This window comes from Diplotaxodon limnothrissa, linkage group LG6 (genome assembly GCF_057381915.1).
Source record: "Diplotaxodon limnothrissa isolate DT_005_m linkage group LG6, D_limnothrissa_male_GT1.1, whole genome shotgun sequence".
NCBI lineage: Eukaryota > Metazoa > Chordata > Actinopteri > Cichliformes > Cichlidae > Diplotaxodon > Diplotaxodon limnothrissa.
The window spans coordinates 24,214,207-24,236,065 of record NC_140601.1 but is presented as its reverse complement, the minus strand read 5'-3'; the positions used below and the strand labels follow the sequence as shown (position 1 = coordinate 24,236,065).

At 42.6% G+C, this 21,859-nt stretch overlaps 3 protein-coding genes across 4 annotated transcripts; 1 reads left to right on the top strand and 2 right to left on the bottom strand.

Moving 5' to 3' along the window:
* Nucleotides 1-1,048: 1,048 nt before the first annotated feature.
* On the bottom strand, nucleotides 1,049-7,248 carry rpl9 (ribosomal protein L9). Of its 2 annotated transcripts, none has more exons than XM_085355979.1 (7): nucleotides 7,180-7,248; nucleotides 6,966-7,081; nucleotides 5,327-5,422; nucleotides 5,070-5,202; nucleotides 2,951-3,031; nucleotides 1,654-1,783; nucleotides 1,049-1,183 (listed from the first exon to the last, which is right to left on the bottom strand). In XM_085355979.1, the coding sequence occupies exons 1-6, from the start codon at nucleotides 7,223-7,225 to the stop codon at nucleotides 1,677-1,679; spliced, it is 579 nt and encodes a 192-aa protein (XP_085212105.1). In that variant the 5' UTR covers nucleotides 7,226-7,248; the 3' UTR covers nucleotides 1,049-1,183; nucleotides 1,654-1,676. The 2 variants fall into 2 exon arrangements, with proteins under 2 accessions (XP_085212105.1, XP_085212104.1); XM_085355978.1 differs by having other exon boundaries at nucleotides 1,050-1,186.
* A 1,194-nt stretch (nucleotides 7,249-8,442) lies between these two features.
* On the top strand, nucleotides 8,443-14,690 carry lias (lipoic acid synthetase). The gene is made up of 11 exons (XM_085355977.1): nucleotides 8,443-8,552; nucleotides 8,801-8,970; nucleotides 9,786-9,879; nucleotides 10,469-10,549; nucleotides 10,725-10,881; nucleotides 11,144-11,201; nucleotides 11,282-11,410; nucleotides 11,660-11,805; nucleotides 11,889-11,959; nucleotides 12,034-12,145; nucleotides 12,963-14,690. Exons 1-11 carry the CDS (start codon nucleotides 8,469-8,471, stop codon nucleotides 13,016-13,018), a joined length of 1,158 nt encoding a protein of 385 aa, XP_085212103.1. The 5' UTR covers nucleotides 8,443-8,468; the 3' UTR covers nucleotides 13,019-14,690.
* Nucleotides 14,691-14,783: 93 nt separating this feature from the next.
* Nucleotides 14,784-21,342, bottom strand: ugdh (UDP-glucose 6-dehydrogenase). Its single transcript, XM_085356994.1, has 12 exons — nucleotides 21,153-21,342; nucleotides 20,027-20,188; nucleotides 19,476-19,577; nucleotides 18,874-19,074; nucleotides 18,600-18,797; nucleotides 17,564-17,711; nucleotides 17,384-17,478; nucleotides 17,038-17,168; nucleotides 16,639-16,778; nucleotides 15,622-15,713; nucleotides 15,405-15,515; nucleotides 14,784-15,303 (listed from the first exon to the last, which is right to left on the bottom strand). Exons 2-12 carry the CDS (start codon nucleotides 20,186-20,188, stop codon nucleotides 15,193-15,195), a joined length of 1,491 nt encoding a protein of 496 aa, XP_085213120.1. The 5' UTR covers nucleotides 21,153-21,342; the 3' UTR covers nucleotides 14,784-15,192.
* Between the last annotated feature and the right edge of the window lie 517 nt (nucleotides 21,343-21,859).

Sequence of the window (21,859 nt, the reverse complement as noted above, 5' to 3'; positions counted from 1 at the left end):
CGAGTTGTATAGCCCAAATAATTTATAGATACTGTGAGGAATGAAGGTTTAATCTTTTTTTTTCTGCTCCTCTTGCATTTAAACGTGAGACTTTCACACAAACCACACATGGTGAGTTTATGAAAACCTTCAGGTTAGGTTGCATTTGAGTTCCTCTGGTTTTAGAACAGGTTGTCTGTTTGACTCCTGGTCCTCCTGAAGATGTTCCTGAGGTCAGACAAACGCCTCACACATCAAACCACCTCAGTCTGTGTGAGACTGAAGTATCAGCGCTGTGAGGAGTCTGAAATGCTGTGCTAAGAACAAAAAGTAAAAATCTAGGTAACAAATGTGACATTTGTTTTAGGCAAGTCTTAGGGTTAAATCTTTTGCTTTTAGTAGTCTGTGTTCGATTACATGTTCAAAATTAAAACTTGCCATTCTGGCAACAAACCAGTGGATGTGCTGGAAACTGTCTGTGAATCACTTTGGTCCTCAAGAAATCTCAGTATTTTCACAAGCTCCTCAGTGAATCTGATCCATCAGTTTTATTGTTATTATAATGAACTACAAGGAAAAACTGACCATGAGCTTAGCAGAAATTTAACAAAAACAGTATACTTGTATAAGTAAAAGAAAATCAGTTTTGGGGGCACAGTGTTGTAGTGTTTAACACCGTCGCTGAGCATGATCCCAGCATTCTGTCCACGATGTACTTTGCATCTCATCCTGTGACAGCAGGGATCCAGCCCATTCACAGCCCTTAAGTTCATCTGTGATTACAATGTCTTTAGTTTTAGTATTCAAAACCTGGCCGGTGAAACAACCTCTAACAAGCACTGTTTGATTATTAATATTCATCCTGAATTTCTTAAATCTTTCCTCTGAAACAGAACAACTCAAACTAACAGTGAAGCTAAACTAAAACAAGGAAATCCACTGAACAAAGTGAAAATAAAAATCTTCAAATCTTAAACTTCTGATGATGGGTAGAACTACCCCAGTGACTCTTTCGTGTGCAATTTATAACAATATCAAGATTTTGCTGAACTATTCTCAAAAACCAATAAGAAAGGGAGGCAGAGACTGGATTAACTGGAAAACACATTAGTTTATTGGTCTTATTAGCTTGTCATTAGCACTGTGCTGTGCAGGAACTTCCTGATGTCCTTCTTTCCGACTGTGGTGGTCTGCTGGATCAGGGCTGCTGGAAACAAACAGAGGAGCCGAGTGTGAGGACAGAGATCAACTGAGTGGGAGGATTAATGAAGAGTTTACTTCAAAAATAATGGGCAGCTTTAGGAGCACAGATGCACGCTGTGGTGCACATTCATGCAAACAGTGACGCCAAAAGCATCCACACAAACACCACATGGGGCTGGAAAACAGTTCGTATCAGTTACAGCTTTTATGAAACTGGTAATGATCTGAAACTGCCGATAAAATGTTAAAAGCCCAGTCAGATTTTTGGAGATTGATTCACACATGAAGGCGACTTCATGTAAGGAGTATTTATTAATGGAAAATAATTTAACTACATCCATGAGCCCCAACAAATAAGTTTAAATAAAGTGGAGCAGCAGCGCATTGTGTAAAAAGATCTGAAAGAATGAAACCATTAAAAGGAAGAAAAACCAGCAGAGCATGCAGGACAGGAGGATGGTGATGTCTAACCTCCGAGAGTGTAGGTGTAACTTTTACTGTTCCGGTTCCAAGACTGTTCCCTTCTCAGACACGTAAATGCCGTCCAAGAACTTCCTGATATCCTTATTTTTGACAGTTGTGGCCTGCTGGATCAGAGCAGCTGCAACAGAGAAGTTGGGGTGATAAGTAGCACATCACAACAGGATTACACAAGATTCAGGAAGGACTGTGTGACACACTGTTTGCTGTCTTTTTGGCTCCAAGTTCAAATTTCATCTCCAACGTGTTTACTAAGAATCTGGATACAAGTCCAGAAAAACCTGATATGTCCCTGAGGCAGCGGTCTCATACCGACCCTCCTTTTTATACATGCAGGTCGAGCTGTTTGGATTGTAGCATGTGAATCAAAAGGTAGTTAAAAAGGTCTAAAAGCATCTCACACTCGCATCTCACAGCTCCATCAGGGATTTACAGGAAAATCCACCTGCAGGAGCATTTTGACTTTAAACTCATTTTCAGAAATTATATACAGTCTTGAGTGGATTATGGTCAGGTGACAGTTTTTGGCCTTTGTTTGACATCAATATGATATTTATACTCACTGCTGTATAACAAAGCTTTGCCTTCAAAAGCTGAGCCAAAAAAAAAAAACTAATATGGACAAAAACTAAAAATACAGATTCTGGAGAACAACTATAGACTAGCAAAAAAAAAAAAAAAACCCAACTGAGGTGGAGCGATGGGGTTTTTGTTCATCAAAGTAGACGTGCAAACACAAGACCGTGCTCAGTCCTTAATGTAGAAGAGTGAAGGCGAAAAATCAACTCAAGGAGAAACTCAAACTTACAATAGTCTAGAAACACTGGTGAGATCAGACGCTGTTCTTCTCTGATTTGAGTTTATCCTCTTTCCATAATTTCATTTGAGAACCTGAACTTAATGTCTGTCAGATAATCGATAAAACCCTCACTGCACCCCAGTAAGGAGAACAGTAGGACTTTAGGTGGAGGGAAACTTGATCAGAAGTCAAGTGTGATAAACTGGATTAGCAGCTGCACTGATGTCCAACTGCATGTAGTGTGTACAGATGATGTGCAACAACTGTCCACAGAGTCCAGTTTTCCAACCATAAGGTCGGTGACAAACATCCGCTGATGTTTTATTCACTCTTATCTACACCGAGCATCAAGGTGACACTGAATCAGTTTCAGGACGGCTGCGACTGAAATAATGAAAAACTTCTCATCTGCTGGTGGAGCTTGACATAATCATATCATTTCATCCTATGGTGTAGAAAACCTAAAGAGGAAACAGCAGGCAGACGTACCAGAGTTGGACACCAGCTCAATGTCGTTACCCTCCAGGACCAGCTCGTCCTTCTGTGCGGCTGAGACTGAACACAGCACACCTGAAAGAGAACAAGGACAAAAGTTTAGTCTTATTATACAAAATTAGAAATGTTTAAAAAAAAGAAAAAACCTCCACTACATTTTCAGAAATATTTGTCTGTGTTTTGTTTTTTCTGTACTACTTGAACACTAAAGTGGCCCTCCAATGAGATGACAGTTCCACCAAATAATAAATATCCAGCTTCAGACATTACATCACCAAAATGAGGCGAGCTCAGGATCTTTAGATCTGCTGAGAGAAAAGTCGATATGCTTAACTGACCATGTTTGAACTCTGAGTGCAACTCCAGACTTCATCACAAATTAAAGAATCTGCTTCAATGACTCCACAAAGTCTGCACGTGCCTCACTCTCTGCCAATTCTAAATCCCTCCTCAGAGACTCACTACACCAATTAATCTGTATGTGCCTGGCGGGACTGTCGATCGAGGACGCTGAAGATATCTATCTATTCGGAACCGTGATAACAGGGTTCATGCTGATCGGAGTTGGCTTAGCCCTGGTTTATCGGAGAAATAAGAGAGCGGAACCGGCTGTTCAAACCCCCCCAAGGCTGCCCGCTGGAATCGCAATGGAACGAGGCGCAACCTCTCACAACGAACGTAATATGGTCAACACCTTTGAGACGCTTACAGCTGCTGTGAAGGCTCAAAACAACACCATTGAGCGTATGAGGGGAAACATCAGAGAGAGGCCTGCTCAAAATGAGACCCTTGAGCGACAGTTGGAAGACATCGCGGAACGGATCACTGCAGTTGTGAGGTCTCAGAATCAAAAGAATGACAACACCATGGAACAGAAGTTTGATACCATCATGGGGAGGCTCGCGACTCTCCAACGGGAGATTGAGAGGCCAGTGTCAGAGTGTTAAAGAGCAGCCTGAAAATTCTCCTGGGCTGCTCGCATGGAAATTAACAAAACCAACATGAACATTGCGGATCCCCATAACGCGCCAGCTGCAGGCCCAAGGCTGGAGCCGAACAATCACTCCCTGATAACGACTGTGTTACGGCTATTCTTCCCATCCCATGCAAGGACACCTGGATTGGCTGGAGGACTGTTTACTTAGCCTGATAGTTCAGCTGAGACAGTGTCCTTCGGCCTATGGACACGCACACACATACACTTACACTGATAGGCACTCACTCATCCCCCCTCCCTTTCCAACGCCTTCGATTCTTGTTTCCTGCGAGGGAACACGGCGGGTCTGTGTGCCGCGCTGGAATGGTAGCGCTGTGCAGGGCGGCTGCTGTGTTCACTTCGGATTACTCCTCACCCCCCACCCACCCCTGTGGCTTGTCATGTCTTCACAATGTTGTGCTGTGGACATTTATGTGCTTTTTGTGCAGAGGAGTTTTTTTTTGTTTCCTGTTCTCATGCTGTCCTACCATGGAAGCATAGCATGAGTAGGGGTCTCTTTTTTTCCTCTTGTACTTTCCCCATTGTAGTGTACATTTCAATGTTTTTTCTCTGATTCTACCAATCTCCGACCTGTATCCCCATGTAATGTTTGTGCTATATGTGTAAGGTCGGGGGGGGGGGGGGGGGGTCCCATTTCACTGCAGGGCAACCTGCATGTGACGAATAAAGCTTTGATTGATTGACAAAATAATTTCCTAATCCATAAATTTAACGAGCCCTGGTTTTCAAATCAGCCGTTAGCAGTTTTTGCCCAACCAGCAGCTCGTTCAGCTTCACAAGTGTGTGAATTTCATGATTTTAGTATGATGCCTCTTGGGCTTTGAACTGATGAAACAAAAGATCAGAAAAACAAGTCTTTAATGATCTTTAAAGATAATTTGACATTTTGAAGACTAAAATGATAAATTCACTGTGGTCCCTTCCATCTGGCTATTTTAACTTTTAATGTGTCACAAGTATTTGTGTCTAATCAACCACAAACCCAATATGAAGTTATACATAACTTCCAACTTCTCCTGACAAAGTCATTTACGCCACACCTCAGAAACTTTGAATATTTCTGGACTTCACACGTGCCATTCTCATAAACATTTCCATGATGTGACGCAGACTCACCACCCCTCATTCGGACACGGCGAATGTATTTCTCTCCCAAGAAGTTCCTGATCTCGACCAGGGTGCCGCTCTCCTGGATGACCACGTTGATGGGGAAATGGGCGTACACGGAACGCATTTTGTACCGGAAACCCTGCAGTGGCACAAAAGCATGAGAGGCAAACAGAATTGATGCTGGAACAATAGGCAGGGTCAGCCAGAAGCATGCACAGGGTTTATAACTGGACCGACTGAAACAAGCATATCTGAGCTCTCACCAAAGTGACTCCCTTGATCATGTTCTGGACGTGGCTGCAGATGGTGCGGACTGTGGCCAACTCCTTCCTGTTTCCCCACCATTTATCCACACGAAGCTGAGGAAAAAAAAAAAAAAAAAAAAAAAAGCACAGCAGCTCAAATCACTTGCATGAAACAGGTGTTGAAGCAATCAGCCCACATGTGAGCGAAATACTGGCCTTGCAGACCGCCATTGGAAAATGCAACCACATTTACCTTTTGCAGTAGCTGCTGTTTACCTGTTGCGATACACTAACTACACCCCGGCTAACAGCCTCAAATCTGACAGGAACACATGTCAGAACACCAAAAACCAACTCTGTCGTCCAAATGCATTAATGTCAGTATACACTTACTATACAGCAAGTGCAAACCACACAGACTATTGGACACATTCTAGAGGTTTTAAACGAGGGGCAGCACGGAGGTGTGGTGCTTAGCCCAGTAAGAAGGTCCTGGGTTTAAATCCACTGGTTGGCCAGGGTCTTTCAGTGTGGAGTTTGTATGTTCTCCCCTTGTTTTGTTCTTTCAGAGTATCCTGGTTTCCTCCCACACTTCCAATATATGCCATTCATCCGCTTCTCCTTTTCAGGGTCACAGGGGGCGCTGGAGCGTATCCCAGCTGTCACAGGGCGAGAGGAAGGGTACACCCTGGACAGGTCGCCAGTCTGTCGCAGGGCTAACACACAGAGACAGACAACCATTCGCGCTCACATTCACTCCCGCATTCACAACTATGGGCGACTTAGATTGATCAATTAACCTAACCCCACTAATTGCATGTCTTTGGACTGTGGGAGGAAGCTGGAGTACCCGGAGGGAACCCACGCAAACACGGGGAGAACATGCAAACTCCACACAGAAAGACCCCGGCCTGATGGTGGAATGAACTCAGGACCTTCTTGCTGTGCGGCAACAGTGCTGCTGTCAAATATATGCATGATACATTAATAACAAAGTGTGCCATAGGCGTGAATGTGAGCATTAACAGCTGTCTGTCTCTCTGTGTTAGCTCTGCAATAGACTGAAAACCTGTTCATGCACCCTGCCTCTCGCCCTATCACAGCTGGGATTGGATCACGTGAAGAAAACAGTTGGATGGTTTCAAACGCTGATATCATCTCAGTCACAGCCAGTCAGATATTTCAATAGTTTCCCTCTAAAATTAAAGACTTTTTCTACAACTTGTTCTTAGCACTGTTGACACCAGCCGTGTATGTATTAAACCTTTTTTTCAACAGTCATATAAACAGCCCTGTACAAAAACTCAATCTGCAATCCACTTATGGCACTTTTAGGCAAAGCACATAACTGGCTTTTAGGATTACTCCCATTTTAAGACAATAAATTGACATTTTAAGCCCTTTATCTACAAACTTCGCACTGAGCAGAGTAGTTTGAAGACCCGACCAGTTCTTAAAGCACTTTTCTAAATGATGCAGTTGTTAATTTTACATATCCAACCTCAACCAAAACAACTCACTATTTAAATCTGAAAACTTATACACTCTAAAATCACACATCCTTAATACCAAACATGTGTGATGCCCTCCTGCCATCACATCCTGGGGCTGCTAACTTCACTTTAAGTAACTTAGCATTATTCTGGCTCTTTCATACCTTCTTCTGTTTCTTGCCCAGCAGGCTGAGCTCCAGGTTGATGTGGTTGAACTCCCTGGTGAGCTTGCCACGGGGGCCTTTGACAGTCACAGTTCGGCCCTTCAGCCTCACCTCGACTGCCGCACAACAAGCACAAATATAAAAAAAAAGGTTAGAAGCTACTCTACAGACAGGACATAAATACATCTGTGTGGAAAACTGATTTTCCCCTTACCATTGTCGGGGAGGTCGACAGTTTGGCTGCTGAGAATGGTCTTCATTCTGTAAAGAGACAAAATAGGTGCTTTCAACTGTGAAAAGTTTGACTGGCTAAAGATTCAGGCTAAAGCGTGTATGCCTTTATATCTGTGATATTAACAGCTCCACAATGACTGTTTACTAAAGTTCGGACTGTGAGATACAGGCACACCACACTGGTGTCAGCAAGCTTTAGCTACAATGCTAACAGAAGTAAGCATTAGATAGCCGACCAGCTCCTTTCATGAGATACCGATACAGTAAAAACGTTAGAAGTTGTTAAATAACACCTGGAGCCGCGCAAACGCCATGTTTAATATGAGCATTGTTGAATCCGCTGTGGGCCTCAGCGCTTACAGAGCGCCAGGCCTCAAGCATCAAACCTGATTAAAACTAACATCATATATCCCGACAGAGCTAAAGTAGGCTACAAATACAGATTATGGTGAGAAGTGTAACATATTCTCAGTGTGATGGCTCAAAATCGAGCGAAATATAGGTTTAAGAGACATAGATGTAGTTAGATGAAACCAAGGCAACAATTTTTCGGTTATCCTCACCTCGCCGGTAGCAGAGGAAAGGAGGAAAGGACGACGTCACCACGCAATTGTACGTGCCACCAGCAGGCATTACCAGACGATCGAGGAGCGCATATTTTGGATGTAAATATTTGAACAGAGGTGTCGCAAACCACCAAAAAGATTCCAAAAGTTAAAGAGCAGCGTTTTCTGTTGTTATTTTTTACTGCAAGCTTTTCAAACATTTTATTTAGCTTTGCTGCATTCGAGTGGCATCGTACAGTCTACATTCAGCACTCCCAGAGACGCGTTCACTGTCACTTCACTGCAAAGGGATTTCAACATTATAACTGATGGGCGATTTCGCTTACTTAAGTATTGTATAATATTGAGTATTGTCTCTCAATTTGAATCTGATTCAATTTGTTAAATAGTATTTAAACATGTTTTCATGTAAGTCCCTTTCAAATTATCATCATTAATGGCCATCTTTTAGTCCATCTGTTGCCTTATTTTGTTTTAGAAATTTTTTAATGCTGCCATAATGTTATGTTCCAGCTCGTCTAGTCTTCATTTTAAAATATATCTATAACCCATTAAGTTCGTAAAAAAATCACCTACGTTGAAATTTTAGCTCATTTTTTTTAAAGAATACTTTCCAATTCTGTCCGCTTCACGTGAAGCACCAGACCAAAGCAGTCGTTCACCGAGGTGCTATCCCAACGTTAACCGCCTGCTAGCCAAAGTCATGGCGCTACTCAAGCAAAGTTGTTGCGTAGCGGGTCGTTTCTCCACAAACCACCTATGGCTGAGTCCCAGATGCATCCCACACGTGAGTAGTTAAATTCACAACTCAGTCTAACAAACTTGGGCTCGGATAGTCTATTAACGGCTCCAGCCGGTGAAAAAATCTGACTGCGGGCTTCCCAGCTGGGTCTGTCAGGAGGCCTCTGACAGATTGTATGTGTCTAAGCGAATATGTAGTTTAGTAGCCGGAGTCGTGACCACCTTGTCAGTGTGAATTGCCGTGTGTAGAAACACAGAGAAGCTCCTGAACTAATCGTCAGTGTTGCTCTGCAGGTTTACACCAGCTGCTTATCAACCAGACCCTCCCCGGAGAGAAGTGACAGAAAGAAGGAGCTGCTCAGAGACGACGGGCCTGACCTGCAAGACTTTATTTCAGGGGAATTATCTGAAAAAAGCAAGTGGGCTGAGTACAAAGGCACCCTGAAGAGACAGAAGGGAGAGAGGTGAGGCTTCAGGCCCCGGGGAGCTTGAGCTTTGGTTTGAGTCCATGTTAAGATGCTGGCATGTCTGAGTTTTAAACTCATGATCACTGACAAAAATAAACAGACTGCATTTCACTTGTAGCAGCTGTTGGATTATACTAAATGATAGGTCGACTATCATTTAGTATAGAAATCAGCATCTGCACGTTTATTTTGTTCTGTTAATGCACACAAACAGAAGCTGAGTCTCTTGAGTCCAAAACTTCATCACAAACACTGCTATAAGCAACGCTGTTAAAGCTTCAGTAAAAGCTAGTCAAAATGTTTGCATTAAACATTCAAATGGAAAAATGGATTTCAGAGGAAATATAAAAGTGTTTGTTGGATAATGAGCTGTTGGCCTGCTCGGCTCTACCATAAATGTGCAGACACATGCTATAGAGAACAGTTCAACACCATAATGAGCATTAAAGGCGAAGTCGACACATGCAAAAAGTAACGGGCGCTTGGTTAGCGCCCTGCAGCCAGTCACAAAAGATGCAAGTGAAGTTGAGATTAAGAAAACGACTGTTTAGTAGCAAAACGCATCCAAATGCATGCAGGATTTTTCATCATAGAGCTCAAAATACAGATGAGGACAAAGTTATTACATGTAGGGGCATCAGGCAGACCTGACAGCCTGCCACTAATTCTCAATGAGCTCTTCCCCGTACTGCAGGCTCTGACCTAGCAGGTTTCTTTATTATCAGTAAACGTTTTTTAGCAGTATTTAGACACAGATACTTAGAGATGAGAGCACTGTTAGACACCGAGCTGTCTGCTGTTGTTCCTGTCAGGCTGCGGCTTCCTCCATGGTTGAAGACTGAGATCCCCATTGGAAAGAATTACAACAGGCTGAAGAACACCCTGAGAGATCTCAACCTTCACACGGTAAGTTTTCCGTCTGTAAGTTGTCAGGCAGCCCAGCTGCTTTTTGGCTGCTGTTAAAGAAATGTTTGAGGTGCAACTAATGTGATCTTTGAAGGTCTCCGCTGATTCGCCTTCACACTGCTGTAGCACTGACGCACTTATCAAAATATTGCAGTTTCTCAGCTCACTGAACGGCACATGCTACGTTTTTGACTATTCAACCTTCAACAGAAAGGCTGAAAAATGTTTAATAAGATAAGAAAGAAATTTTGAAATTCCCGTGTAACAGCAGCCAAAACATTAAACAGCCCATTAAAACAGTTTAAATGCAGTAGGATAGCTCAAAAAATTCCAAAGCTTCCAGCACCCAGTTTGGATTTCAGCAGATGGCTGCCCCTTCCTGAGCCTGGTTCTGCTGGAGGTTTCTTCCTGTTGAAGTGTTTTTTGTGTTGTTGTTTTTTTTGCCTTCCCTCTGTCACAAAGTCCTATCTCATAGGAGCTCATCTGGTTTTGGAGTTCTTTCTAATATTGTTGGGTCTTTACCTTACGATATAAAGCATCTTTAGATGACTGTTGTTGTGATTTATGAATAATCTGTCTGTTATCTCAGGTGTGTGAGGAGGCCAGGTGTCCGAACATCGGGGAATGCTGGGGAGGAGGAGAGTACGCCACAGCCACAGCCACCATCATGGTGAGTCTCTGCTGCTCTCTGAATTTACTTCCAGTTTTTGAAGAGGGCAAAGAAGCACTTTAATCTTTAATATTCACCATCTGTTCTTTTATGAACTGGCGCTGCCATATCAGTGTTTTGTATTTGTCTGGATTCTTTGTTCTATTTTAGCGAGATAATGTATTTGTGTGTGTAGCTGATGGGAGACACATGCACCCGTGGGTGCAGGTTTTGCTCAGTAAAGACAGCACGTCAGCCTCCGCCTCTTGACCCTGACGAGCCGTACAACACAGCCAAAGCCATCGCCGCCTGGGGACTGGATTACGTGGTCCTCACCTCGGTCGACAGAGACGGTACTAGTTTCTTACCTGACTGTATCTGCATGAGTCTCTTGCTGTTGTGCATCAGCAAGAATTACATGAGTGACGATCAACTGCATTGCAATTTGTAGAATTTAATAACATAAAGCTGTAAAGAAATCAGACTGTTCTGGTTTTAACTTTCAGTTTACAAATACAAAAATGTCCACAAATTAAAGATAAAATTCAAGGCATTTTCAAAATATTATATATCATATATATCTTAGATTTTTCTTCTCTCTGTATTTTTGTGCAGATATTGCTGATGGTGGAGCGGAGCACTTTGCTAAGACGGTTACTAACCTGAAAGAAAGGTAAACACGACTCCGCCCCTTTTGGATTTATTACATTATCTGAATGTCTTTGTAAAAGCAACTTTGATCCTGCCTGCTAGAAATCCTCAGATTCTGGTTGAATGCCTGACTCCTGATTTCCGTGGAGACCTGGCAGCGGTGGAAAAGATCGCCCTGTCGGGATTAGACGTGTACGCCCACAATGTGGAAACAGTGCGCGAGCTACAAAGGTACTGAGGGATTTTTAATAGACTGTAAGTCCTCAGAGTCAAAATCTGAGCATCTAATTTCTAGTTCTGCCATTAAAAAGCTTAAATTCATGGTCATAAACACACAGTATAAAGCAGGCTCGTGTGAAGTATTGTTAAAGTTAATAACAACATGCAATGTCGTTACACTGCAGTAACACATGTTGACCAGCAGGTGGTGCAGCAGAGACATTTCTCAGATGCACAGTGATGTTTGTCGTGTATTTACAGGCATGTACGTGATCCCAGAGCAAACTTTGATCAGTCTCTGAGCGTCCTGAAGCACGCTAAAAAGGTCAAACCGACGGTGCTCACCAAGACCTCCATCATGCTGGGGCTCGGAGAGACTGACCAACAGATCATCAGCACTATGACGGGTGTGTAGTCCGCTGTCTCACGCACACACACATTATAAAAAATCAGACAAACTCTACAGTTTTCTGACAGGATGTCATTACAGAGTTGCGAGAGGCAGAAGTGGACTGTCTAACACTCGGGCAGTACATGCAGCCGACCAAACGCCACCTAAAGGTAAACACTCCTACTGCTGTGCTGCTGGCTACAGACACATTCACTCTGACTCTGTGCGTGTCTTTGGGATTTAGGTGGAGGAATATGTCACTCCAGAGAGGTTTGCCCACTGGGAAAAAGTTGGCAGTGATATGGGCTTCACCTACACAGCCAGCGGACCACTGGTGCGATCCTCCTACAAAGCAGGTGAGAAGTGATGTTAATAAATGTTTATTAGTATTTTTTGGATATATTAATATTCAACATGTCCTTAGTTACATATTTTCAACTTTGCACTTCTGGAAACATATTATAGACTTTGTCAGATAAACATTGCAATTTTTTTTTTTTTAAAGAGACGATCAGGTGGGGAAAAGAGTGCCTAATGAAGTGCACAAATCATCCTCGTGACTGTCCAAAGCCAACTAAGCCAAAAACATTCAAATAAAAATGGAGATATTAGGTCAGAGATAAAAATAAAAACAAAACACTGTGATCAGGGATATCAACTATAAGCATAATTATATGATTACAAAGACAAAAGAGAGACAGTTAATTTGTTTCAGTTAAGAAGAGAAATCATGTTATTAAACGTGGCTTTGCATTTTCAGACAAATTCAGCAGTAAAACTTGGGCCAAATCACTCAATAAAAATTAGATCAATTCACGTGGTGGAAATGAGCTTCCTCTGAAGGGCGGGTGGGCTCCCCCTCAGAGACAGGAATGTAGAGCTCAGTCATTTGGAAGGGAATCGGTGTGGAGCTGCTACTCCTCCTCCTCCTAAATGAGGTATTTTAGGTATGTCCTATTTAGAGGAGGACCTGGGGCAGACCCCACAGTAGCCTTAAGAGGTTATCTCTCTCAGGTGAATTGGGAATGCTTCAGGGTCCCCCATGGAAGAACTGGGATAAGTGGGCAGGGAAAGTAGGTTTGGGGATCTCTGCTTAGACTGCTGCTCCTGTGAACAGGACAAGAAGCAGAGGATGGATGAATTCAGTGCATTTCTTCTTTTCTTTCTTCACAGGCGAATTCTTCTTAAAGAATCTACTGAAGAAGAGGGAAACAGAAGCAGCAGAATGAGGAGCCTGCTGTGTGCGTTCAGCTGTACGCAGTGACAAAATGAGCTTCGTCCATCTGTAACGTAATGCACCGATTTAAAGTACAGCACAGGAAACATGTTTAATATTAGTACAATGTTTGTGGGAGGCATTAAATAAAGCTACAGAAGTGACAATAACAGACTTGTAAGTACAGGGACCATACTCTAACTGCTGCTCTGTGTTCCCTGAGAAAAAGCCAGAGGGCTGCATTTTAAAGAGACTATCAAAGAACAAACAGCAGACACGTTGGGTAACCCGAGTGTCCACCAACTCGCCCAGCTGTCAGGAGCAGAGGCTGTAATTTGCTTCCGCTCCTTGGGGATTCCTAAATCCCATCCCTCGTCTCAGTGAACTTTGGGTTTAAAAAAAAAAAAAGCTATGTTGAGACAACGCCGGTCTCTGCAATTCTTTTGGTCCTGGTAGAGATCACGCTGAGATGTTTCCATGTTTTACACAATCCTTTTATTACCCATTATTCTTACAAATGCATCTGGAGATCAGCACACTGCAGTCCTATGCTAAAGGCTGATCTAAAGAACTCCACACAACAGTTACAGTTATAACCTCTGGTCTCCTCCCCCCTACAGTAAACACCCCCACAATGGAAATACACTAGTACAGTGGCCAAGGGTGCTGACACCCTGACCCCATCTCCTTTTAAGGTAGTGTCCCTTTGCCTCCCCCTCCCCCTCAGTAATTCTTGCTTCCTGGCCCAGGTTGATTGTCCTCCTGCCCTGCACCCCAGTTCTTTGTTCCCATTCCAGGCCTTCTTACACCCATTAACGGCCATATTGTAATATTACAATCAATCCCAAACTATATTCTCTTTAACTATGATGTATATTAAGGAATCTATTCTCAACAGCTACTGACCTTTAACAGTGGGCTCTGTTCACGATCACCTTGTTGTGGAAGTTTTCGATTAAATAAAGCCTACAGACGAGCAGTAGCTAACACTCTTTAATCCAAACACACAAAGACAACAGACAACCAAGTTGGCGGAGAGCCTGCATGACCGCGGGGCAGGTCAGCAGAGTCTCCCTGAGCCTAGCATGGCTCCCAGTTAAATACCTTCTTCAGGAACAAAAGGCAGTACGCAGCTGTTTCACACCTTAAGGTTCACACTCCCTTGCTACCTCCCAGAGTCCTCGAAGAGACAAAAGACTCTTCCTGTGGAGTTGTCTGCTTCCACCAACTTCCTTACTAGACCCCCACCATTTGTCTTACTGTATGAGTGTGAGACATGTTAAAATCCAGTGGCACCAAGGCATTATACAATAAAATGTGATTAATACATAAGTAAAATAAATTCCTATACAATCTTCATGTCTGCTTCTTTAGAACTGATTTAATGAAGCGGGATCCTTTTTTTTTTTTTTTTTTGATCAGTCTTGTGATACAAAAACAAGAAGCACCATCCATCCTGTACTGTGTGGAAGAAAGGTACAAAGCAAGGGCAATTAGCCTCCCAGCAGGTAAATGGGTGGCAAAAGATTTTGATACCCGTGTATTTGCTGAACAGCCAATTTGGAAGAAAGTGCACTTTTTCTAGAGTAAAACAGTGTAAATGTCACAGCTGGACAAGAAAGATGTTTGTGCTGCATACCGATCAGTTCAAATGTACATTGATATTTATAGAAATAAAAGTCTTAAAGGTCACATTTTTGCAGTTTGTCATTTCTTAATTATTTTTTTATTATTATTACTTTTGAAACAGACAAAACAGAAAAATTAATTTACTTGCATTGGCCCTTTTGAGTAAACAGCCACAGATATTGAGGACAGACTAACATACAGTAGATTTATAAAAAATACTATAAGTATAAAATTTGTGATTTAGAACAATAGTTGATTGTACAGTAAATATAACACTCAGGCTGATAGTGTTCATCAGAAATCAGTCCAACAGGTGTACCTGATATGTGAAATGTATAAAACTAACCGCATATGGAATGCTTTAATCAAAAACAAAAAACAATCATTCACAAATTTTGGATTCAAGGATCAGCAGCTCTCATCCAATCCCCCCCACACACACTGTTCATCGGGCATGATACAGCATCTGAGGGAGAAGGATCTGGATTGTTTCACCAGCTACAGGGGGGGAAAGGCTAGGAGGAATCTGCTGCATGTTGAGTGATGAAGAAATGAGTTTCAGACTTTTGCTTTGCTGGTGGGAACGTCGCTGGCAGTGATTCGAGGACCAGCAGCTGCTGGAGTGTAGGGGATTCGTGCTGGTGTCACCTTTTTACCGATGGTCTCAATCTGCAGACAGGAAAACAAACAAACCAAAAAAACCAAAACTTAAATACTTTGGATTTTTACATGATGGAGGGGTTGGAACTTTTTTTTTTTGTAAATCTTACCTGGAAGCCAAGGCTCTGGAGATGAGGGTGAAGGTGGTCCAGCACTCTGCGGCCATCAAACATGAAAGCCGGCTTCAGCATGTTCTTGTAAATCTTATCGTAGTCCAGTTCCTGTGGTGGGATTAAGCAGATATGACTATTAAAATGTTTTCTCACATATTCCTAAAATACGAAGCATTTAAAAAAAATAAAAGTAGTAGTAAAATGTAACTGGGACCTTAAACATGTCCCACTCTGTGCAGATGACCAATGCATGAGCGCTCTGGCAAGCCTCATAAGGGTCTGATGTCACAGTCACCAACTCAGACACTAAAAATGAAGAACAGTTCAAACAAATTAGTGTTAGTGAGTGCTGCTTTAGTTACTGATAAAGCAACTGAAAGTTACTGAGATCTCAGTGGCATCTAAGAGAAGCAATATCTAATGTGGTTCTCTCTGCTACAGCTGCCACACCCGCCTGCTCTTCACACCTGCTGTTTGTGAGGGACAGCCAATCAGAAGAGAGGAAAGACAAACACTTTCTGCACCAAGGCCCAGTAAAAGCCAAACAATGATCATTTTGAAATGTGAATTGTACCAAAGTTCAAGAATGAAAATATGGAGCAGGAATGGAGCAAAAACAGGCGATGTTTAAGAAGTTTAGTCGCTTCTGACATGGTGTGTCCCTATCCTATCTTAGGTTCTCTTGAAAATGTCCTTTACACCCACCCAAAGATAACATTGGTGGGTGTAGAGGACATGATATACTTTGTTGGCTTAAATTCTCCCCAACAGACAATTTGAACTATTACAGCACAGTCAGAGTTACAGTTTTATAAATCTTATTAAATACATCCTGGAATTCTGGTTTATTTTCAAGTCCTATCAGATTTTATTATCAGAAAAGGAGTAGTCATTTAATAGTTTTGATCTTAAAGGTGTTTGATTATAACATCATTACCTCTCCTGTCTGCATGTAAAGTGTCAAGCTCGAGCCCGTAACCAGTTTGCTTAGCAATGCCCTGTACAAAGGTAACACCACCCACAGAGCAGCATCTCTATAGCTCACTTATTACCACATTACAATCATGTTTATTTAAGCTGTCTGCAGCCAGGTGAGCTGAAGGTGTCTTTACACTAAACCACCTGGTTCACTCATACAGACATGAAGTAAATCAGGGTGTTGACAAAAATAAACTACACAATGAGTTTTTCAGTACTGCACTGGAAACTGCAACGCAAACTGCACACACACCTCTCTCTGGGTTGTCCTCGGAGATGCTGGGCTGGGAGAGGTCGTGAATGATTTGCTCTTTAAGGACTTTGGGGTCATAGATGAACAGCTTGGCGCCCTCATCCATCAGGTACTTAGAAATGTAGATACTGGACGACTCCCTGGAGTTACACAACACACGTGCACACACGAACACCTTGATGTCAGCTCCAATCGAGGTTACAGTTCACAGATGCACATTAAAGCAGTCAGCAGTGACTCTGCAGGTTTTGTATGTACAAAGAGCAAACCCAGGGTTTGAAATGGGCTCTTCATTATCCTTTCATACACTGAGGTTTATGATTAACAAAAGTTTAACAAAGCCATTTCAAGTGAATCAAAACGGGAAAGAAATGGCCAAAATAAAAGGAGGAGACCCACCTCGTGTCACCCGTGTCCTTTTTGAAGGAGAAGCCCAGCAGGGCGATCTTTTTGCCGGTAACAGTGTTGAAGAGACAGTCGATGATCCTGCAGGCAAACCGTCGTCTTTGGTACTCATTCATGTCGATCACCTTAAAAAAATAATAATAATAAAATAAGTGCTACTGTCACTACTCAGTACTAGATGTACAAGTTGTTTAATTGGAAATAAACAGTTATGTCCAAAATGTTCTGCATTGATTCTGCCACAAAATCTCCCTTAGCCTAAGGCGAAGTGTTCAGTCATTCGGGAGAGGCTCTGACTTCAGCCACTACTCCTCCTCATCTAAAGGAGCGTCGCTCTCACCTGCTGCCAATAGGAAGCCACCTCAGGCAGGTTGAGGGCCTCGCACAGATACACCAGATTCAGCACATCCTTCTGGAAACAGCTTCCACCGAAACCTGTACGAGGCATCAGAAACAGCAAAGAGATGAACGGGAAACATTCGTACATGTTCAGCGGATGTGAAAACAAACTGTCTCTCACCTACGCTGGCTTTAAGGAACTTGTTCCCTATTCTCTGGTCCATGCCGATCGCCTTGGCCACTTCCTCCACGTCGGCTCCAGTGGCCTCGCACAGAGCACTGATACTGTTGATGCTGCTGATTCGCTGTGCCAGGAATGCATTAGCTGCCTGCACACAGACACACAGGAATACTCGTTTAGCTCTGTGATAAGGACAAGTACTGTGATAATCACTTACACACTTCTCATACACCAGGCCACTCAGCGATGACAGAAGGAGACTCACAAATCCAATTAAAAAAAGTTTATTTTTTTTATCAAACGAACAAAGACCTGAAATTGAGCCGTGGTGTGTGTAATCAATGTGATCCGTAGTGCAAGTGAATGCACGAGTCAAGAGATGGTGCATTCAAGGACATTTAGTCCAACAAGCAAACCAAGAAGCCACAGAAATCAAATGTGACTCAGGGCAGGAGAGACGCCCAGCAACTAACTCCAAGAGCTTTTATAGAGCACTGGCACTGGGCGAAGATGTTACTGAATGGAAACATTCAGCCAGAGCGCTTCTCAATTTCCTGCATAAAAGGACCGCTTCACAGACAGACTGAAAGGTAGGGTGGAGTGGATCGTCTCACACACATGAAATAAATAACTAAATACAACGTTTTCGCTAAATGAGTAACAACTAGCTGATTAAAATTGATCATAGAAATCAATTGACAGCACAAAGTAAAAGTTGATGTCTTAATAATTTACACAGTTTATTTTCTACAAGCAGAGTTCATCTATCTGACCCTTTTTCCATGTTTTATATACCCTTCAATATACGGATTAAATAAAGAGCAGCTATTTGGAAACAGATTAATAAACACAAATCTAATCTATGTAGTTCTGGTAATTTATTTTTTTATTGACTGTTAAATATTAAAAATATTAATCATGAGATATTTTCCAAGAAAACTGGCCTTTTTTTGCAAACGATTAATAAATTGCTACAACAACCAACAGATTTACGAAACTGTTCTCTGTGGTCGACCTCACCCAGAGGTTCACTCACCAGCTTTGAGAGCTCAGATGACCACGTGTTGGTGGTGATGATGCGCTCCTTGGGGACCCAGTGCTCATATACAGCACACAACGCTCTGATCGCCTTTTGACCTTCAGCAGTCTCATCTCCACCAATCAGGACGCGATCTGGCTCCTTCAGATCCCGCACCGCCGTTCCTTCTGCGAGGAACTCTGGGTTGGACAGCACCTGAAGCGGCAGCACAACTTTAGAAACAAGCAGCTCAGCAAAGGTCGAAGAGCTTTGTTCACGTGACGGTACGCACTTGCAGGTTGAGGCTGGGTTTGGTGTTGGCGTCAAATATCCGTCTAATGCTCTCGGCGGCGCGCACTGGCACCGTACTCTTCTCCGTGACAATCTTGTAGCCGTCGGACATCTCGACAATGCGCCGGGCGCACGCCTCGATGAACTTCAGGTCAGCTGCGCGACCTTTCCCCATCCCGTAAGTCTTTGTTGGGGTGTTCACCTGGAGGAGTGCAAGGAGAGGTGCAGTTTAATTATGTCAGTGGGCCAAACAAGCAAAACCGGTGTGTGATGGAGAACCCTAATGAAATTTTGGTCGATCATTATCGGCCTGTGTTGAACTGTATATTTGGAACAAGATAGAAACTTAATGCAGAAAGGAGAAAAGTGGAGTAAATTAGAAACTGTGTCATTACAGAGCCGTTACACATCACAGCTGAGCAGAACGTGTTCTGCATAGCATGTTACATGCGTTGCTGAGAAGTTAAATAATAAGGCCACAATCTCCTCTTTTAAATACAACTGAAGACTGACAGACATCTTTCACTTATATTCAACCACCGAATATCCAGGATCAGTCGGGCTCTAGGGCTGTGTGTGTGTGGAGCTAAATGATGGACTCACAGAGATAAAGACGAGGTCTGCGTCCCTGATAGCCGAGTCTATGTCTGTGGAAAAAAACAAATTTCTTCCTCTGCATGATTCAACCACCTCCTTCAGTCCAGGCTGAAATGGGAGGAAGTGAGAGGCCGTGTTAGTAAGACAGCAGGAAAAATAAACGTGAAGAGTGCAACACCAGCTCACAGTGACCACTGACTAACCTTAAACTACTCACGATGATGCAATACACCGTGGTCAGAGTTGACGTAGAAAAGTTGCAACACAGTCTGGAAGTAATTTAGGTTTCATTTTGTCCATGAGGTGGAGCAATGTTTAACAAAAACATTTGCCTGGAACTGTTGCCTGGCTACACCTACTCCTTTAACACTTTAATGAATCTGAACACTTTACTGCTTTTCTGAGATGCTGAATATTAATCTCAAGCTGCACATATCAGGATAATAGCCTATGACCTACTCCTGCTTGTTAAAGTTTAACCAGATCTCTAATAATTAATCTTGTCCTACTATCCTCAGCGCCACGTTTTTTGTTTTTTTAAAATAATGGCACGCTACCTCATAAATGGGCAGAGTGTCAGAATTCCAGGCCTTGATTCGGGACTCATTGACGTCCACAACAGTCACTGTGATTTCCGGGCACATCTGGGCGATGACGCTGCATGTTGGGCCTCCTACGTAACCCGCACCAATGCAACAGATCCTCTTTATTTGAAACATCTGGGGAGGACACAACACAGAGCTATAAAGTTATCAAGTGAACACACTTCCCTGCAAATAAAGAGATAAAGTACCCATCAAGCAAGCCTTATTTGTACACATTTCAGTGCTTGCCAACAGCTTATCAGTGGGTTTGCCAGATAAGAAAATAAGAGGAGGGGGTCCCAAGGAGTCCTGGACAGTTTTTGCTCCAAATCACTTAAAAAAAACAATTTATAAGGATTTGAAGATGAAGAGTAAGTAGTAATCGATGATCTCACTCATAATTTCAGCTTCATAACAATACAATCTTTGTCAACAAAATCTTTTTTTAAAAATGAATTTGCTATCATGAAAGTCGGTATGTATATGAAAAAACATGAAAAAACTGTGGCTCAAATAGTCGAGGACAAAACATTTTAACAGCATCTCAAACATATTTCTAATAGTTTAAACGTTATAGATCCAGTTTCTCTGCAGATGATGACTGGAATATTAGTGCATAAGAAGCAAGTAAAACGCTACCATCCAACTATCAAAATAACAGAAAATTACAGTAATGACTAGTTCCGTCACAGGAAAATAATTGCTTTGCTGATGCCTCAACTTTACAAGTCAGGTAAGCTGATTCCCTGTTACACTCAGAGGGGAGTGGCTCCTCCCAAATAATTAGATTTTCTGTCTAAAATCCTCCTCGGGAGTACTTCACCTCCTCGGTGGTGCCGCGGTAATAGTTGCCAGGTGCACAGTTGTAGCCTGGTGGAATATAAAGAGCCTTTTATTGCAGCTCAGCCACGTCAAGCAGAGATGAAAAATGAGCCCTTTATCGGTGATGCCTTTCACTTAGTTCGCGTTGATGTGGCACATCGACAGGAGAACGATGAAGCTACTTTAAGTTCTGTTCCTTCAAACAGGGAGAACTAAACACGAAAATGAATGAGTGGGTAAGTGTTTGTTGTCAGCGGGTTAGCTAACGGTTCGTTACCTCTGCCAGCTCGACAGTCTCTGAACTTCAGTAATGCGCAGACTGTGTTAGCTCTTCCGCTAAATGTGTCCTGTCCCGGCGTCAAACCCACGGCCACGGTTCCGTTGCACACGATAAATGAAAGCAAACCAGAGCTCGACGTATAAAAACCACACCAATGAAATCTCTGCAACAACTTTCCTCACCTGGACCTCAACCTAAAGTGAAGCGCTTCTTCGGAGAAACCACTATTTATTTACTGGTCAGACTTCCGGCATCATACCTTCAAAGTAAAAGCATTTTACACCGTTATATAGAGAGCTGTGGTTAGAAGTTTACAGTCATCATGGACATGAATGTCATGGTAATTGTTCTTTTTCCGAGATGAAATAATTGTATAGTATCCATCTTTCATGACTTAAGACAGCAAATATTCGACTGACCAATTCTCAGAACAATGCAAAGCTCCATGGAACTCAGTGGAGATCTAAAAGGGAGAATCATAGCTTCATAGTCAGGAAGGTCTCTTAGAGCCACTTCTAAACAACTGCAGATTCCAGGGTGATTAGTTCAAATAATTGTACAAATTATTCAAACGTGTTCAGCAACAACCCAGAGACCACTAAGAATCAAGCCTGCCATTAAGAACTGCTGGAATATCAACCCCCTAACCTCAACCCTGTTGAAAATTTGTGAACTACAGTTAAAAGTCAACTCCATGCCAGGAA

Excerpts from the sequence above, each read along its gene's own strand:
- ugdh (XM_085356994.1), bottom strand. The coding sequence starts at position 20,188 with ATGTTTCAAATAAAGAGGATCTGTTGCATTGGTGCGGGTTACGTAGGA. Across the intron at positions 19,075-19,475 it reads CAGACCTCGTCTTTATCTCT|GTGAACACCCCAACAAAGAC; the intron begins GTGAGTCCATCA and ends GCACTCCTCCAG. Across the intron at positions 17,479-17,563 it reads GTTCCTTAAAGCCAGCGTAG|GTTTCGGTGGAAGCTGTTTC; the intron begins GTGAGAGACAGT and ends TGCCTCGTACAG.
- rpl9 (XM_085355979.1), bottom strand. The coding sequence starts at position 7,225 with ATGAAGACCATTCTCAGCAGCCAAACTGTCGACCTCCCCGACAATG. Across the intron at positions 5,203-5,326 it reads TGATCAAGGGAGTCACTTTG|GGTTTCCGGTACAAAATGCG; the intron begins GTGAGAGCTCAG and ends GTGCCACTGCAG. Across the intron at positions 1,784-2,950 it reads TGAGCTGGTGTCCAACTCTG|CTGCTCTGATCCAGCAGGCC; the intron begins GTACGTCTGCCT and ends TCTCTGTTGCAG.
- lias (XM_085355977.1), top strand. The coding sequence starts at position 8,469 with ATGGCGCTACTCAAGCAAAGTTGTTGCGTAGCGGGTCGTTTCTCCACA. Across the intron at positions 10,550-10,724 it reads CAGCCACAGCCACCATCATG|CTGATGGGAGACACATGCAC; the intron begins GTGAGTCTCTGC and ends TTGTGTGTGTAG. Across the intron at positions 10,882-11,143 it reads CACCTCGGTCGACAGAGACG|ATATTGCTGATGGTGGAGCG; the intron begins GTACTAGTTTCT and ends ATTTTTGTGCAG.